General features: G+C 34.8%; 1 protein-coding gene and 1 pseudogene across 2 annotated transcripts; one reads left to right on the top strand and one right to left on the bottom strand.

Annotated features, from left to right (window-relative positions):
• Window positions 1-340: 340 nt before the first annotated feature.
• On the top strand, window positions 341-1,996 carry LOC144553387 (aspartic proteinase nepenthesin-1 pseudogene; annotated as a pseudogene). Its single transcript, XR_013511363.1, has one exon. The product of XR_013511363.1 is annotated as an aspartic proteinase nepenthesin-1 pseudogene (transcript).
• An 8,475-nt stretch (window positions 1,997-10,471) lies between these two features.
• LOC144552386 (uncharacterized) lies at window positions 10,472-13,467 on the bottom strand. The gene is made up of 3 exons (XM_078300394.1): window positions 12,840-13,467; window positions 10,993-12,743; window positions 10,472-10,814 (listed from the first exon to the last, which is right to left on the bottom strand). Exons 2-3 carry the CDS (start codon window positions 11,618-11,620, stop codon window positions 10,741-10,743), a joined length of 702 nt encoding a protein of 233 aa, XP_078156520.1. The 5' UTR covers window positions 11,621-12,743; window positions 12,840-13,467; the 3' UTR covers window positions 10,472-10,740.
• Between the last annotated feature and the right edge of the window lie 2,176 nt (window positions 13,468-15,643).

The raw sequence follows: 15,643 nt of genomic DNA, 5'->3' as shown, positions 1-15,643 counted from the left end.
GCAACTTTTATAAATTGACTGGAAAAATGGAAACATACAGTTCATTGCGATTGGCGATGACAAAATTCACTTTTATGGTCTTAATATAAAAAAAGTTGAAATTCACATACAAGAGAACAGCGACGAAATAGCCAACCTCAATACCGGTCCAAAAAACTTGTTATATATTAAGATATTTTTCTAAAACTTGACATGCCACCAGCTTTTGTGTTATATTATCACAGTCATCATTAGTATATTGAAGAAGACACGAGGTTAATTAATTATTATAGAGTTGCATTCTATATATAAAGTCTCAGGATTCAGGACTTGAATAAGATGTCTTGTTGCAGTCTTGCAGATCATAGTATCTTTCATACCTTATAATCTCTCTCTCCCTCTCTCTCTTTCTCTATCTATCTTTCTCACTTTACACAATTAGCAAAACATGAAAACATCTTCCAATCTCAAATTCATAGTTTATATCTTCATTACATTTGTTCCTCTGGTAATCTCGAAAGCCAGTGATATACGCCTTAATCTAACACATGTCGACTCCGGCAAAGGATTCACAAAACTGGAACTCATTCAACGCATGACATTTCGTACCAATGCAAGGACCACAGCTCTGTTTTCCAAATCCGTAAAGCCGAGCAATCCTATTTCCATACCTGTTCACCCTGGCAATGGTGATGAACCCTATGACCGCGAGTATCTCGTGAGGATTTCAATAGGCACACCACCTCAGCCTCTGATTCTTACACTTGATACTGGTAGCGACCTTATCTGGACCCAGTGCCTACCATGCATCCAGTGTTTCGATCAAGGGCTTCCTTTCTACAACCCAGCAAACTCTTCCACATTTGCTTACCTCTCATGCCCTTCTAACCTCTGTACTGCACTTCCAATGGCAGCTTGTCACCAGCAGTGCTTTTATTTGTACCAGTACGGTGATGGTTCGGCAACTGTTGGTTCTGTTTCAACTGAGACCTTCACTTTTGGTTCAAAAGTTACCGTTCCTGGCATAGGCTTCGGTTGTGGATTTCTAAATGGTGGTATTTTTGTGTCGAATGAATCTGGCATTCTAGGACTCGGTCGTGGGCCAGTGTCTCTGATCTCTCAGCTTGGTCTAGGGGCCTTCTCATACTGCTTCACCTCCTTGTTCGGGTCCAAGAGTAGCCCTCTTTTGCTCGGCTCACCAACTAATTTTTACAACAATACTGTTAAATCAACAACTCCACTCATACAAAACCAAAACCCTACCAGTACATCTTTCTATTACCTCTCTCTTAAAGGCATTACCGTCGGAAAGAGTCTTCTACGTATACCACATTCCGCATTTGCACTGCAAGACGATGGAACAGGTGGGGTGATGATCGACTCAGGCAGTGCAATCACTGGGCTAAATGATGATGCTTACAAGCTTGTCAGAAAGGCATTTATACACCAAGTGAAACTGCCAATAGCAAATGAAAGCTTGACATACTTGGACCTTTGCTTCACTCTACCAAAGTCTCTTTCAGGAGATGTTGATGTGCCTAAATTTGTGTTCCATTTTGAAAATGTTGATTTGGAATTACCGCGAGAGAACTACATATATGAAGATCGGAGCGCCGGGGAGTTATGTTTGGTTATGATTAGTTCCGGTGATACGAGCACGATAATTGGTAATTTCCAACAGCAGAACATACACATATTGTACGATCTACAGAACGAGAAGATGTCGTTCATGCCCGCTCAATGCGATAAATTGTGAAGGCTGTCAATTGATATATTTTTTTTTTTAACTTTACGTTTGCCTAGCTATAATTCTTACGTTTCTCTTGTTTTTTTTAAAAGGAATAGTTGATAATTGAAACTTGAAATTGAGGTTTGGTGCATATATGATTGTATCAGATGGTACACCAAACAACCTATGTATGTAGGGCCCCATTTTCCAAACTAGGAAAATTATGGAAAAAACCAAGTACACTGTATTCTGTATTGCAAAGATATATATAAACACATTATTCATTTAGATTTTATCCGAATTATTTAATTACTTTTTAATTTATTTTTCCCAAGAGTTTAGTAAATTATTTCATAATCTTAAAATCTTGCATGTACTGGGAGATGAATGTTGCACAAATGGTTTGAAGATTTACAGGGGAAAAAAATTACAAATCGATCATTTCTAGAAAATCTCAGGCACAAATAATTGATTTTTGACATTAAAGAAAAGAAATATAATAATAACCATGAACGAGTAAATAATTTCTACATGCAACTTTTGAAGATTCCCAAATATATATACTCGGCCAAAAGTTCAATGCTTATATATGTGAAGAAAAAATATAAATTGAGTGCACTGAGCAGTTCAAAGAGTAATAAACTCAAATTGAGCTTTCTGTATTCATATATATAAATCTACAAAATTTAAAATGTGCATTTATTTTATTTTATTTTTGCCAAACGTGGGTCGTTGTATAGCTTTGTTTGGTCATGCAAGTTACAATTCCACTTCCAATATTAAAATCAAGAAGCTCTTTCATGAAGAATTAAGTTACGACAAAAGTTGGTACTATTTGTTTGCGTGAATGAGCAGAATAGTATATATATATATTTTTTTGAGCAATCAATGGAACAGAAAAGTTGAATAAGTATTTTGAAAAAGAAAACGTTACAGAGGCCATGCAAGCAACGAATCAGTGCACTTTTGAGCTGGATGGAATCAGAGGAGGTCAGCATCAAGATTTGCACTGACAATTTTACGATTCGTGCATATCACTGTACTTTGAGTCTGAATAATAGAAATCGGAGGTCAACATCAATATTTGCATTGACAGCTTTAAGATTTATGCAGATCAAGTGCGTACAAATCTCAATAAGAATCAGACGGCTCTCATACGGAATTTGATTTGTTGCCCCTCGAACTGCCACTTACTTCGGAATAATAATAGCAAAGGTAATACTCTCTGTGTAGAAGATTGCAAATTCAAAATCCAGATAGAGAATCCTTTGTAAATATTAAAACAGTTGTGTTTCTTAACCTCCAACTTTACTCAAAACAAAAAAAATAAAATAATCATACCAGTTGGCAGGTGTTATAGAAAGATTACGGATATGTGGCCTGAGAACTTCTTGGGGCAATGAATTGCAATTTGCAACATAGGTACGCAGCACTCATAGTCATACCACATAAGATATACAGTGATGGCTGATTACGGTGTATTTATCGTACACTTAATTTAGTCAGATTAAGACTGATTAAGACTTAACCTGAGGTCTCCATCAATTTGATCAGACGGATAGGATTTAATTCAAAATTTTAGCGTTGAACCTAACTAGGGTACCGGAGTAATTTGATAAATAACATAAATCCCTCAATATCTCATTACTATGCAGAGAGTTGAATAAAAAAATAATAATATGCAGAATTTATGCAATTGAATAGGAAGAGGATATATGGGCCCTCATTTGCTCCTGTCGTTTGTATTTCTGGGCCGAAATTTTACCTTTTTTTTTGCTCTTTGATAAAGATAGAAAACATGAAATGAAATGATACTCTAGGATATTTCTTTTCGACAATACATCAAAACAATTAGTGCAATTCTTTATTGTTTTTTAGTAGCCATAGATGATCCCAAAAAAAATTTGTACTTATAAATTCAAATTTACTTCTTGTAAAGAAAATGGTTTCGAAGAGGTTGAGATCACAAAAAATGGTTTTGAAGCGCTGCATACGGTAAAGAATGCCGTTTTTTTAGTTACCATCTCAATAAATTAGAATTAAATGAATACCACTTGAATAATCAAATTTTAGATTCCGCCACGTTCGCACTATGGATCTGCGGACGGATTGCCAACTCGTTCGCGAAATGGATATGCAGACTGACCCGTTCGCACCATGGATATGCGCACCGACCCGTTTCCGACCTGACCCGTTCGACTGACCCGCTCCCGACCTGACCCGCTCCCAATGACCTGTTCGCACCATGGATCTGCGCACATGGTAGATACCAATAAAAGCAGCTCCGCACTCATTTTTACCACCCGTTCTTCCGTCCCTGTCTGCTGCGCACCGCTCTACAGTAACAAGTAAATTTTTTTTTTTAAGTAGTTTAGTTTAGTTTTATTTAGTAGTTTAATTTAGTTAGGTACTACAATAGTAGTATATTGTAAATTAGACCAATTTTTTTTTTAGTTTTGTAAATATTTGTGTAAATTAGACCAAAATAGTATATTGTAGTATATTTGTAAATATTTGTATAATTTACAATATACTATTATTTGTGTATATTTTTTTATTAAATAGTAGTATATTGTAAATTAAATGAAAATAATAGTTTAGTTTAGTTTAGTTGGGTACCAAAATATTTGTGTATTTAGACAAATTTAGAATTGTGAATTGTATTTAGAATTTAGAAATTATATTTAGAATTTAGAATTTAGAAATGTATCTATTTAGAAATGTACCAATTTAGAAATCAACAAATTTAGAAATGTCCAAAAATTGTAATATATTATTATTATTATTATTATTACATTGTTGTATTTAGACCAAAATAGAGTAGAAATGCACCAATTCAGAATTTTTTTTTCTGAATTAGTGTAGATTGTATGATTTTCTACCGATTCATCCAAGAATGGTATTGCTGCCTTTTTACTCTTATTTGCAGGAAACATGTGAAATTGTGAAGTCTGAAGACTTTCATGCGGGTCGTGTTACTCATGACGCGGGTCGCATCGCACCTCAACGCGACCTCGGACGTGACACTCATCAGTCCCTTGAAGAGACACAGGAACGTGGGTCGCATCACGTTTGATGCGGGTCGCGTCAGCCTATTTCGAAAACAAATCAGAGAAGGAAACATAGGCTCAATGAAGGAAAGGTCGGCCAGAACAGCTATATTACGGGATTCCTTGCTACAAACAAATTCATTCTTCATTCCAGAGAGCGAGAGACATATTCCTAGGGTTTGGACTTGACGGCTAGCTTGGAGACGGAGTTGAGAAGATAAAAGACGAAAGTTTCTTCACGGATCTTCTTTGTTCTTCGGGTTTTGTCATGAACAATCTTTTCATCAATTGTTTTATTTTCTTTTTGATTATGTCTGAGTAGATTTCTTAGTTTCTAGGGTTATGATGTAGTCAGAAACTCTGTTTTATTATGCATGTTTGAATCTGTGTTGAATATTTGTGTTTATTTGATTCGAGTATTATTTTAATTGCTTGGTTGAAATTGATTGAATGATTCTTGATTGTCTACTGTTAGATGTCTATAGCATCTATTCTAGTATTTTGGCCTTGATGTTTCTTTCAACCAGACCAAGTATTTGAGGTAGGTCCTCAAGACCAAATAGTAACTGTAAGGTGAACCTTTCTATTTATCGCAAGATAATGGATGCCTTTAGTAAATCGAACAAGTAACTTAGGTTGAATACCAATAAACATGAGTTTAGGGTTGGAAACCTAAGAAGGTGAAATTGCATTTCCGTTACCAAGTTTATTAAGCCAACAAACGAGAGTTAAGGTTTAGGGACATTAGGTACGGTCAGTAGAGCCTTACACAAGGACCCGACACAAAAACAGAGCATGCTGTATTCACTCGATGCCCACGCGGGCTGCGTCATACCTGACGCGGGTCGCGTCACACGGGTCGCTTCTGAAAGGAAGCGGGTCGCGTGAATGGTGCTGAGAGGAAGAGTGGAAGATGAAATCAGAAACCCTGGAAACGCCTTTTTGTTATTTGATAAAACCAAACTTTTAATTACTGTCATTTAATTATTGCAATCCAATTTAGGAACTTAAAACAAACAAACCAACCATTTGCAGAACTTCTAGAAACAAATTAGTTTGAGTAATTGTCATATTAGACTTGAACCATCCTGTGGATCGATACCCTGAATATACTACTCGATAGGATTGTACATTTGCAATCCGATTCGAAAGGTGTAAACAAGGTTAAAAGGTACAGCTTGCTGTACTGAAACTTTGTGCATACTTTTGTGTGAACATGTATTAGGGTTGCAACTACTATCTTATCATTCCATATGGAGACACTACTATAGTGCTGCAAAACACCTTCAATTGGAGTGTTGTATTAGGGTTGCAACCACCATCTTTTCTTGCCATATAGGAAAACTACTAGTGTGCTGTAAAGAACTTCAATTGGAGTGTTGTATTAGGTTTGCAACTACTATCTTCTCTAGCAATATGGAGACTACTAGAGTCCTGCAAGCACCTTCAATTGGAGTGTTGTATTAGGGTTGCAACCATCCACTTTTCATGCCATTTGGGGACACTACTAGTGTGCTGCAAAGACATTCAATTAGAGTATTGTATTAGGGTTGCAACTACCATTTTCTCTAGTCATATGAAGACACTACTAGAGTACTACAAAGACCTTCAATTGAAATATTGTATTAGGGTCACCACTACCATTTTTTGTTGCCATATGGAGACAATACTAGAGTGCTACAAAGATCTTTAATTGAAGTGTTGTATTAGTGTCACACTCTAGATTTTTACCATATGAAGCTTGAATATATAAGCATCTTCACACTTTTTCTTAGTCCGTCAACCTACGTCGCCAATAGAAAGGAAAACAAAATAACAAAACGGAGTCAGCTACAAAGCTCAGTAATTGGTTATTTAACGACACGCTTCTCTATAATTGGCTTAATTTGACAACTATTCAAAAATGACAGATTAATCCACACGAATACACATCAAATTATGCACAGATATTTAACAGGTGATAGCACTTCGGCCTAGGTTATCCATAAAACAAGTCACATAATATTCACATAGTTGGAATGCCATCACACAGGTGATTCCCAACTTCCACAAAACACATTCTCATCAAATTCTAACCTCAGACCTGCTATCCCATTAAATACGTCATTATAATCTAATACGCAATACCAATATCCAAATCAACTATACAAAACTGAAACACAGATTATAGAGAAGTCCGATTACCAGATAACGAGATATTCAAAATTCCAAATCGAATTGTAACAATAGTTTAAAATCACTGTGACGTAGTCGGAATTAATCAGACATTGAAATCAAATACCAAACTATTTGTCACGATAACTTATGTTTTCCAAAACATTTTGGTAATGCCTTTTAGAAAAATAGAAACAAAAGTTATCGTGACAAATATTTTGGAATTTCTTTATTTTGATATTCTATGTAGTCTTGAACCTGTACAATATTTTAAGACAAAAAAATTGTAAAATTTAAAAATATATGTTTTGCAAATCTAGTCAAACAGACAAGTAAATTATGGTATAATCCAACAAACAATATATATATTTAAATAAAAAATAAAACAGTAAAATTAGTAATTTTGTTTTATTATCATTAATTAGGCCATCAACTTCATAATATTTTTTTTTATTGATTCTGTTAATCACGTATTTATTTACAGCATTTATTTCTATTTCAAAAACAAATTCCAAAAACAAAAAAGGAAATGCCAACATGGCAGTACAGCCACGCAGTCCCAATATTGTCTTAATTGTCTCGAAATTTTTAAATATATCATACTCCCAAAAAAGATAAACCAAACAACCACGATTTTTGAATAATTCGAATTTTGACACGGCCGCATCTCCTAGGTGCGGCCACCTTTTTTTTTGGGCCGCAGTTAGGGGATGCGGCCACCTTTTTTTTCGTTTAGATTGAACTGCCGCACAAGAAGAAGAAGAAAAAAAAGTGGCCGCATCTAGAGGATGTGGTCATGTCAAAATTCGAAATATTCAGAAAACGGAGTGATTTGGTTTATCTTTTTTTGGGTTATGGAATATTTAAAGATTTTGGCTTAATTTTCTCATGTTGATTTCTCATGTTGATTTTGGCTTAATTTTCTCACCGACAAAGACTGAAAAATCTAATAATGATGTAAAGGCTGTTCGCATCTTTTGTCCATGAATTTTATAATAAGAAAATTAAATCATTAAAAAAATGTAAAAAATATAAATGAGAATGAGAACCATTTTGGTAAAAAAAAGCATATATCCGATGATAAATTAATTATTGGTGGATTCTTTCAAAGGTTACAAGTTATTGGGGGGGGGATCAAATACAAAAAAAACATATCTCCATCTTATATTATGCACGTAGATGTCCTGATCCGTTAACGACTATAATTGAAAGATCAAATTTTAAATTTAATATCAGTCCTTCAATCAAATAATATGTCTTATTTTAATTAAATGTATATTTTTTACGTGTAGAAGTCTAAATTTAGTTGGAAACATACTCGCCACACTCTCTGTTACAATTAAAATTGAATAAAAAACAAAATTTGAGAGAAAATCAATTTATTCATTTCCTTATTTATCATCTCTAGTTATCTTCCATTTCTTATTTTCTTATTTAAAAATCATGATGGATGATCAATTTATTTTTAAGAATATCAAATACTGACATCTTTTAAAAATATTTTATCAGCATTTGATATCTCCAAATTTAATATATTACTCAATTTAAGTTTTAGTGAATCTTTTTACAATTTTACTTCTTCAATTTTGATAAGATAAAATATTCTTTTTTATTAGTATGTTTAGGTTGGTTCTTAGTTTCAGTTGTTAATTATATGGAGAACATATGTTGAGGACGAATTTTAGTAACATAAACTATAATTAGTGCCACAAAATTGGACAACTAATTTATTAATATAAATTCACTTTCATACCATAAAATGTGCTTGGAGACCAAATTTTACATTTTTTAGAATTTTTTTACTATTTATTAAGATGGGTACAAAAACTAATCAAATTCATACCATTGAATTTTGTATCCATCTTAATAAATAGTAAAAATAAATTTCAAAAAATGTAAAATTTGGTCTCCAAACACATTTTATTGTAGATATCACGTCTAACGATTCATGATTTCCAAAGGGTAAAATGTCGATATCATGATTGAGATCACACCTATACTCGGCACCTATACTAGTAAGTACCTTTAAGGTAAAATGTAAAATTTGGGCTTTGCAAGAAAGGTGAAATTGAGAAGGCAATGGATATTGTCGATGTCATGATTTCCAAAGGGTATAACCCTGATGTCATCACCTATAGCACTCTTATAGATGGACTGTGCAAGAAAGGTGAAATTCAGAAGGCAATGGATGTTGTAGATGTCATGATGTTCAAAGGGCTTGATCCTAATGTTGTGACCTACAATACTCTTATAGATGGGCTTTGCAAGAAAGGTGAAACTGAGCGGGCATTGAATTTCCTAGATGTCATGATTTCCGAAGGGTAGGACCCGGATGTCATCACCTATAGCAGTATAGTATAGGTGCCGAGTGAAAATGACTTGATGTTAACAGTATTTCCAATTTAGACTGAGGCTATGGTACTATGCATAGCATAACGCACTTTGGTCATTACTATGGATGCACATTTCCATTTGAAAAGTCCAAACCGTCAATCTGAACCACTCAACATGATTTTCATTTGAAAATGTACTTAGAAATCAAATTTTACATTTTTTAGAATTTTTTTTACTATTTTTTTAAATAGATAAAAAATCGCTACTTTCGGATGGTCCATAATCTTTAAATAAAGTGATTTTGGACCTATTTAGAAAAACAGTAAAATAAAATTCTACAAAATGTAAAATTTGGCATTCAAGTAAATTTTCATATAGAGATGAGGATGAACGGTTTGGAATTGAAGTTAAATGAAGAGGCACATGAAGCCTCACTGTTCCAATTCGAAAAGGAAGATATGACGAACGGTTCGGAATTTGGCATTCTAAAAAATGACTTGATTTTGGACCTATTATTGCAATTTTGAAAATAAAGATATAGATCCATTGTATGGGGGCAAACTGTGCTATTACTACCGTAGCCTCACTGTTCCAATTAATAGAAAAATTGTGCTATTAACTTCACACGTGTAATCCAATTAAATGAAGAAGCACATGAAGGAAAAGATAAAGTTCAAAAGATAAATATATCTTGAAAGCATACCAGCAAGTGCATCAAGGTCCTCCAACAGTTCCCCAATTCTGACATCATTGCCTGGATCCCTGTACTGTTCCCACAATACATAATCAGCTTAAAACTTATAAATCAGCAGTTCGTTCCGTGATGGTGCCTGCTTGATCGGTGCATCAACTGATCTCTCAAAAAATACTAGACCTGGCCTCGCCTCCCATAGCACATTTTGTCACTGGTGTGTCATACCTGCCAGGCCATAGGCTGATAGATTTGTGCATAGAGGAACTTGCATTGATTGACCCATCAATGGGACGGGATGATGACCTATCTCTTTGGGGTTTTGGATCAGTTGATTTTGGTTCGGTTTGGTCTAAATTTCAGGTGCTTGAACATATGGGTCGTGATAAAATGGTGGAAAAAGAGGATCTTGAGATGGAAGAGAGATTTTTGAGAGGTGTTGTTAGTCTATTAATGTACATTTTTCAAGCCAGGTAACAACAAATAGAGCACACATTGTTCCAAATAAAATTGTCATTTTAATTATCCTTTATTTTGAAGCAATCCGACTAGTTATGGCGCGCTGTCATCTGCAATCTAAAACCACTTAACATATTGCTGCAAATCACACAATATACAAACCATTTTTTTTAATACACAAATCAAATTCTCATGATATATTATTTATGACATAAATCAACTTCCATGCCCAAAACTATTTTACATCAACAATTAAATTACATGCGCAAATTAATTAGCGCAAACAAAATATTATATAACAATTTTCCAAAATATCAATAATAGGTAAACTGTAAACCCCATGTCTATTCAATTTCACCACCCTCTTTGCACAGCCCCTCAATAAGAGTGCAATAGATCACTGCATCAGGATCAACCCCTTTGGAAATCATTTCAGAAAACAACTCTGCTTTTGTAATTTCACCTTTCTTGCACAGTCCATCTACAAGAGTGCCATAGGTCACAACATCAGGCATCAGGCCCATGCCCTTTAATTTCACCTTTCTTGCAAAGGCCGTCTATAAGAGTGTTGTAGGTCACGCCATTAGTTTCACAACCTTTACAAATCATGACATCTAGAATATTCAATGCCCGTTCAGTTTGACCCTTCTTGCAAAGCCCATCTATAAGAGTGTTGTAGGTCACGACGTTAGGCTCACGCCCTTTAGAAATCATGACATCTACAAAATCTAATGCCTTATCAGTTTCACCATTCTTGCACAGCCCCATTATAAGAGTGTTATAGGTGATGACATCCGGGTCACACCCTTTGGAAATCATGACATCTAGAAAATTCAATGCCCGTTCAGTTTGACCTTTCTTGCAAAGCCCATCTATAAGAGTGTTGTAGGTCACGACATTAGGATCATACCCTTTAGAAATCATGACATCTACAAAATCTAATGCCTTATTAGTTTCACCATTCTTGAAAAGCCCCGTTATAAGAATGCTATAGGTGATGACATCCGGGTCACACCCTTTGGAAATCATGACATCTACAAAATCCATTGCCTTCTCAATTTCACCTTTCTTGCAAAGCCCATCAATAAGATTGCTATAGGTGATGGCATCCGGGTCATACCCTTTGGAAATCATGACATCTAGAAAATTCAAAGCCCGCTCAGTTTCACCTTTCTTGCAAAGCCCATCTATAAGAGTGTTGTAGGTCACAGACATCAGGCTCATGCCCTTTAGAAATCATGACATCTACAAAATCTAATGCCTTATCCGTTTCACCATTCTTGCACAGCCCCGTTATAAGAGAGCTATAGGTGATGACATCCGGGTCACACCCTTTGGAAATCATGACATCTAGAAAATCCATTGCCTTCTCAATTTCACCTTTCTTGCAAAGCCCATTAATAAGAGTGCTATACGTGATTGCATCAGGGTCATACCCTTTGGAAATCATGACATCTAGAAAATTCAAAGCCCGCTCAGTTTCACCTTTCTTGTAAAGCCCATCTATAAGAGTGTTGTAGGTCACGACATTAGGCTCATGCCCTTTGGAAATCATGACATCTACAATATCCATTGCCTTGTCAATTTCACCATTCTTGCACAGCCCATTTATAATAATGTTATACGAGACTATATCAGGTATACATCCTAGCTTAGCCATTTTATAGAGCACTATAGTAGCAGCCTCACCAGTTCTTTTCTCCCAACACAGGCCTTTCAGTATGGGGTTGAAGATCATGGCATTTATTAGCACTGTGACCCTCTTTGAGAAACCGTCCCAGAAAACCAAACATTAGGTTGACCTGATTCATTCTAGCACAACAGTCCATCAAGATCGCATAGGTATATTCATTAGGACCAATTCCTTCAGCTTGGGTTAAGCGGGTGAAGAGGGAAAAAACGGTGGGGTAAGGGTTGTTGGAGGTTTTGGCGTAGTCCTTGAGGTATTGATTGATTTGATAGAGGTTCTTGGCAGCCAACAGCTGGTCAAACTGGTGAACCACCTCTTGGTCAGAAATGGCATTTGCTTTCCGGCGTGGCCTTTTCTCCTTCCAATGCAGTTGACTCCATGAATTTGGTTTGTCGGCTTGAAATTCAGATTGGGAGAATGCATGGCAGACAAGGCAGAGGCCTCGGCGGAAAGCAAATAGGGATGGGGGTTGGGATTGGGAAGCTGAAGGTGAAAGTAAAAAGAAGGGGGCTAGAGAGATGGTTGATAACACCATCTGATATGATTATTATTTAGTCTGATTTGGTTTGGTTACAGATTTACAATCCCTTAATTGATCTCTGCCTCTTTCTAAAAATCTTATATAACAAGGTTGAGTTTCTCTTCCAGGTTCAACTACTGCGTTGAAGAATAACAGCACATGATTAAGACAGATTTGAAAGATTTATTGATTTTCTCCCCTATTTTAAAATTAAACTTGGAAAGATAACTAACCTTGAGATAATGACAGGGAGAGAGAGAGAAGTCAGTCCTCAACCGCAAAGAAACTTGGAGAGAGAAAAATGTATTAGTATAAAGAAATTTGGAGAGAGAACGATAGAAAGAGGGAGTTTTTCTCGAGAGACCTCAATAGCAAGAGAGGATAAGGATTTTAGCTAGCGACAAAGAGAGGGAGGAAACTGAGAATTCACCTCCCTCAGGTTACCTGGCTGAGTACATTTAAATCGGACGGTTCAAGATTAGAATTTTAACTTGGCACGAATCTCAAAGCATAAATAATACTGTCCGCTCCATCATCCGGAACAGGCACCAGCTAATATTAAATCTGGACTGTACGTTTCAATTTTGTTGAGTGAATTACCTGGAGTATATGTATTCGGAAACGGGGGCGCTTTAGAAAATTTCAAGCTTCTAAATAGCTAGCTATAGCTGTTTTGGACCCATAAAGCTAAGTTACAGGCTAAAACTGCGCTAATCAAGCTACGACCGCTATAGCGCGTAGCGGCAATAGCGGTCTGCTATGCTATATGGGTTATGATTTTGCAATTTTTTTTTCTGAAAACATGATTTTGCAATTTTAATGGGCCTTAATATCTAGATTGGTTTTTTTTTTTTTACTTTATTAAGCTATATCAATACAATGGAACATGTGCGGGTTATACCGCTATATCAATTAAATTTTGTATCATGCATTAATATATGGCAGTCAAGGTTCTAAATAGTGATTATAGCGGCATAGCGGGGAGACAAAAAAAAAAAGCTATTGCGAATAGCGTAGCTATAGCGGAAGCTATCACACATAGCGATTTTTCCTTTTCAAACTTTATATTATATATTTTTACTAATTATCAACATAATCAATATTAGAGAATTGATGTAACAACTAAATGACAACTAATCTAAGTCTATACTTTTTATCAATTACGCAAATAAGAAGGAAAAAAATCTAAAAAGTAACATTATTTAATAGTTTATACTTCATGGTATTACATATTATAATAGACAAAGAGCAATTAATTTTATAAGGTAAATGAAGTCAATATACATATTTAAACATTTTATAATTATAATAATAATCAAAATCAGTTTTCAATTGAAATGAACGATAATAATTTTACAAATGAATACTATAAAAAGAGTAATCAAAATGAAGAATTAGTATTTGAATATTTCTCGATATAGAATGATAGAATAAATCACAAATAAAAATAGAAGCATATAATTTGGTTTAGTATACTTATCGTAGAAGACCATGTAACATTAGAAATAAGAATAGAAGTACAGAAGTCCATACAAATTGCAAAAAAAAAAACCATGTAGCATATCGGTAGCTATAGCGGGTCTCATATAGCGGTAATAGCGGTCAACTATTATAGCTATAGCGGTCGTAGCTGAGTTAGCGCAATTTTATCTCATAGCTTAGCGTTTATGGTCCGGAAAAGCTATAGCGCTGCTATAGCTAGCTATTTAGAACCCTGATGGTAGTGGTATATTTTGAATATAAAATATATCGATAGTTTTTGAATTAGGGATATTTTGAATGACAATTTGAACTTTGTATTGGTTTAATATGAATATTAGAACTTCTTAATTAATTTGATATTTTTTTTCTTGATGAGACATTTTTACTATTAGTAGAAATATAAAATATAATTTTTGAAATAAAAAAACGCTATTTATAATAGCTTTCGCTATAGCTCCCCTATTCGCTAAAGTTTTTTTTTTGTCTCCCCGCTATACCGCTATAAACGCTATTTAGAAGCTTGAAAAATTCACATAATTGGTAAGAAACAATTATGAATTTTTCTTACGAAATGGTGCTTTTGTTTATTACATCAGGATTATTACAGTTTCATCCGAAACATCAAAACAATGCACAAGTATGCATTCCCTATATTCTACATAATTGTAATTATAGTCATAAGATTTATAAATTATTTGCGAATTAAATCCGAATAATTTATTTTTTGGTGATGCCGAATTGAACGTCGAATTATTCGGTTGACTGAATTTTGACCGAATTAAACCCGAATAATTCACGAATTTTACGAATTATTCGTGAATTTTTCTCGAATTATTTCCATAATATTTTTTTGGTTTTTTTTTCTCTCTTGCAAGACTGAGATCTTTAGTCTAGATAATACCGAATCATTCCCGAATTATACCTGAATTATTTTCGAATCACAAATTTTTGATCTCGTCGACCTGAATCTGAATAATTCATTTATTACTATGCTTGTAATCCATAAATTTTATATTTTAAATAAGTGCATACGTACCAGTGTCGGAACAAATTGGTACTTGCTGAAATGGGTTATGAAGTTGAAGGAACCAAAATTGATATTCTCTTTTTCGTCTATATTACTGGTTGCTACTCTTGAACTCAAGCTAAAAAATTTAAATTTTGACACGACTGCATTTTCTAGATGTGAACCTCTTTTTTGGGGACCGCATCTAGGAGATGCAGATCATTAATGCGGGTAGGGCTGGGCAAAAAAGCTCGAACTCGTAACTCGCTCGTAACTCGCTCATTTACAACTCGAGTTGGCCAACTCGTTTAATAAATGAGCTGAGTTCGAGTTGGCCCCAACTTGCTCATTTATAACTCGAGTTAAATAAAGTTACACAGTATTGGTCACAATAAATCTCAAAATAATCAAACCCGAATCTCTAGACTGTTATTTGTGCTTTGAGATTTGTGTAAAATATGTTTGAACTTGTGTTGTAACACTATCACTGGTTAAACGAGTTGTGAGCCAACTCGAGTTGATAACGAGCTGAGTTTGAACTTGTGTTGT

The sequence above is a fragment of the Carex rostrata genome, chromosome 4 (assembly GCF_964058835.1).
Source record: "Carex rostrata chromosome 4, lpCarRost1.2, whole genome shotgun sequence".
NCBI lineage: Eukaryota > Viridiplantae > Streptophyta > Magnoliopsida > Poales > Cyperaceae > Carex > Carex rostrata.
This window is presented reverse-complemented; position numbering and strand designations above follow the sequence as displayed.

Bases quoted from the DNA above. Each gene is read 5' to 3' on its own strand.
- LOC144552386 (XM_078300394.1), bottom strand. From the start codon at position 11,620: ATGAGCCTGATGTCTGTGACCTACAACACTCTTATAGATGGGCTTTGC. The intron at 10,815-10,992 runs GTTGTGAAACTA...TGATTTCCAAAG, and splicing joins AGATGTCATGATTTGTAAAG to GGGTTGATCCTGATGCAGTG.